Source organism: Haliaeetus leucocephalus, unplaced genomic scaffold, assembly GCF_000737465.1.
Source record: "Haliaeetus leucocephalus isolate CR32 unplaced genomic scaffold, Haliaeetus_leucocephalus-4.0 Scaffold517, whole genome shotgun sequence".
Taxonomy (NCBI): domain Eukaryota; kingdom Metazoa; phylum Chordata; class Aves; order Accipitriformes; family Accipitridae; genus Haliaeetus; species Haliaeetus leucocephalus.
Window position 1 is genome coordinate 1,654,112 of NW_010972953.1, and position 383 is coordinate 1,654,494.

The window sequence follows — 383 nt, forward strand, 5'->3', positions numbered from 1 at the left end:
GGAGCCCCGAGGGCAGGAGCGGGGTGCGGAGCCCGGCCCGGTGCCGCGTCCCGCGGTGCCGCCGCGTTCTTACCTTTCTTGATCACGGACTGATCGAGCAGGTTCATCCCGCCGTCGTCCACGGCCTGAAAGCACCGAAGCAAGAGCCGTCACCGTCAGCTCCCGGTGGGGACGGGCACCGGCCCCTCGGGGCGTGGGGGACAAGACAGCGCGGCCGGGGACCGGTCGACCCGTTGCCGCCGGCCGGGAGGGATCGCTCGGGCACGGACGAGCCCGGGTAACGGGGATCCCGCTCCGGCGGCCCTCCTCGCCCGGGGGTACGGAGACCGCGGGGCCCGACCCGGCCGGGCCGGGACGCCCCCCCCCCGGCCCGGGGCGCAGAG

The 383-nt window shown here is 77.0% G+C and overlaps 1 protein-coding gene across 1 annotated transcript in view; it reads right to left on the reverse strand.

Annotated features, from left to right (window-relative positions):
* TFAP2E (transcription factor AP-2 epsilon (activating enhancer binding protein 2 epsilon)) overlaps nt 1–383 on the reverse strand; it is a gene marked incomplete at its 5' end in the record, with an annotated part of 22,909 nt that overhangs the window by 22,004 nt on the left and 522 nt on the right. The window contains one exon of the mRNA XM_010576309.1: nt 74–125. Coding sequence (XP_010574611.1) covers nt 74–125 — 52 coding nt within the window. The remainder of the gene's footprint in view (nt 1–73; nt 126–383) is intronic.